This window comes from Saprolegnia diclina (genome assembly GCF_000281045.1).
Source record: "Saprolegnia diclina VS20 unplaced genomic scaffold supercont1.93, whole genome shotgun sequence".
NCBI lineage: Eukaryota > Oomycota > Saprolegniomycetes > Saprolegniales > Saprolegniaceae > Saprolegnia > Saprolegnia diclina.
Genome location: NW_008246160.1, coordinates 102,972 through 104,793, shown reverse-complemented (window position 1 = coordinate 104,793; position 1,822 = coordinate 102,972). Strand labels below are relative to the sequence as shown.

General features: G+C 58.7%; 1 protein-coding gene across 1 annotated transcript; it reads left to right on the top strand.

Annotated features, from left to right (window-relative positions):
• Positions 1–1,424, top strand: SDRG_15480 (hypothetical protein). The gene is made up of 2 exons (XM_008621655.1): positions 1–689; positions 747–1,424. Exons 1-2 carry the CDS (start codon positions 68–70, stop codon positions 1,307–1,309), a joined length of 1,185 nt encoding a protein of 394 aa, XP_008619877.1. The 5' UTR covers positions 1–67; the 3' UTR covers positions 1,310–1,424.
• The last annotated feature ends 398 nt before the right edge of the window (positions 1,425–1,822 follow it).

Below are 1,822 nucleotides of genomic sequence, written 5' to 3'. Positions count from 1 at the left end.
AGCAGCGTTAAGCTTGTCATTGGACGCCCGCGGATCGGTGGACGCCGTCACGCTGCTCTTGCAGTCGATGATCGCACACAGTGTCGGACAGCAGCGCGAGCCCCGCGCCGTGTGGGAGCCGCTCCACCGCTCGACGTTGGCCATGGCGATCGAGCACCTCGGCGAGGCACACCCAACAACACTTGCGGCGCGCACCAACTATGTCAAGTCTCTTGTGTACAACGACGCGATGGCGGACGCGCTGCCGTTGGCACTCGACGACTCGGAGCGGCGGCGATCGCTGCACGGCCTTTGCAACGAGCACACAGCCGATAGCCTCTCCAACGTCGGCCAAATCTACACGCGCCTCGGTAAACCACGGCTCGCGCTGCGCTGGCTCCGAAAAGCGCACACCCTTCAGAAGACGCTCTTGGGCGGCGAGCACAAGGCGACGTTGACGACACTCTCGCTTCTCGTCATCGTGCTGCTGCAGATGGGCGACACGATCCAAGCGCCCGCGCTTGCCGAGTTGGTTGCGGCCTCCGAAGAGCGGACGCTGGGGGCCAATCATGAGAGCACAATTGTCAGTCGCATCAACTCTGCCATCAGTGTCCTCATGGCCGGCGACGCCGCGCATGCCATGTCGGCGCTGCTGCAGTTGCAGACGACGCTCGAGGCGCGCCGGGAGCTAGCCCACCTTCTTTGCATCGGTATGACGCTATTCCATGTGGATAGGTTTGAATGATGGACATATTGTCTGCGTCTAGTGCACGTCAACTTGGGCGTCGTGTGCGCCATCAATGGTGACCGGACGGCCGCTCTTGCGTACTATGCCCGCGCCTTTCACGATATGCCGTTCAAAGTGAGCGCGTGGATGCTCTACAGCTTTGCGGTCGACGCGCCAACATCCCCCGAAGGCCTCGCCATGGTGCGCGAGTACGTCATGTCGACTGTGGATGACGAGCCAGAGGCATGGCCCACGAGCTGCATGGTGTGCTGTGAGCCAATTGTCGGCAGTGTCGTCGAGTGTGCGGCGTGTCCACGCGATGTCTTTACGTTTTGTACAACTTGTCATGACCAGCATTCTTCCCGGCTGCGTCACTTTTGCCGTCACGATGCGAGTCTGACCCAGTGGACGAGAACCCGCCCACCGCGCCGGTTCTTTGAGGAAGACGCACTGCTAGCAGCGGACGTCGCCGACTTTGATGCTGTCAACTGGCGCTATCAAGCGTACGAGGCCTACTGCGAGACGCACCAGGTTTCGATGGACGAGCGATTGCAGCGAACGTCTGTTCCGAGTTTGAACAGACGTTGGCACCCGATGCTCTAGTCGCCTGTCACCGACGAGGCCAAAACGAACGCACCGAGTCGCTATATGTATAAAATCAAATACAGCCTGGCGTATGTATCGTCGCATAACGTCAGTACTTTGCATGAGTCCCCAAGAAGAGCCTATTGAAAACCCACGTTTACCACGTTTTTCACTTGATGTGAAAATCGTCCCACACCGTGACAGGGGTGAGGCCGCAGTAGCAAGAAATGGTCACTTGGGATGGAAGGTAGCGGCGAACACGAGTGAGCGATCACGCAGTGTATCATCTGGATAGCACTGCGTATGCGCCAAAGTATCTGCGGCCAGTGCGTCTGGTGTCCTAGGATCGGCGTGGTGCGTCTAGATATTTACTATAGCCATTTATATGCTTTCCCAGAAACACCCAACTACATTGCTCTGGCTGGGCCATCTGGCGTGCGCTGTGACCCACTGTGAGCCCACTGTGATGACCAGAATCGGAGACGGACGACTCATTTCGCAAGTAGCCATGACGTCGCCAGCCCGCGGCCT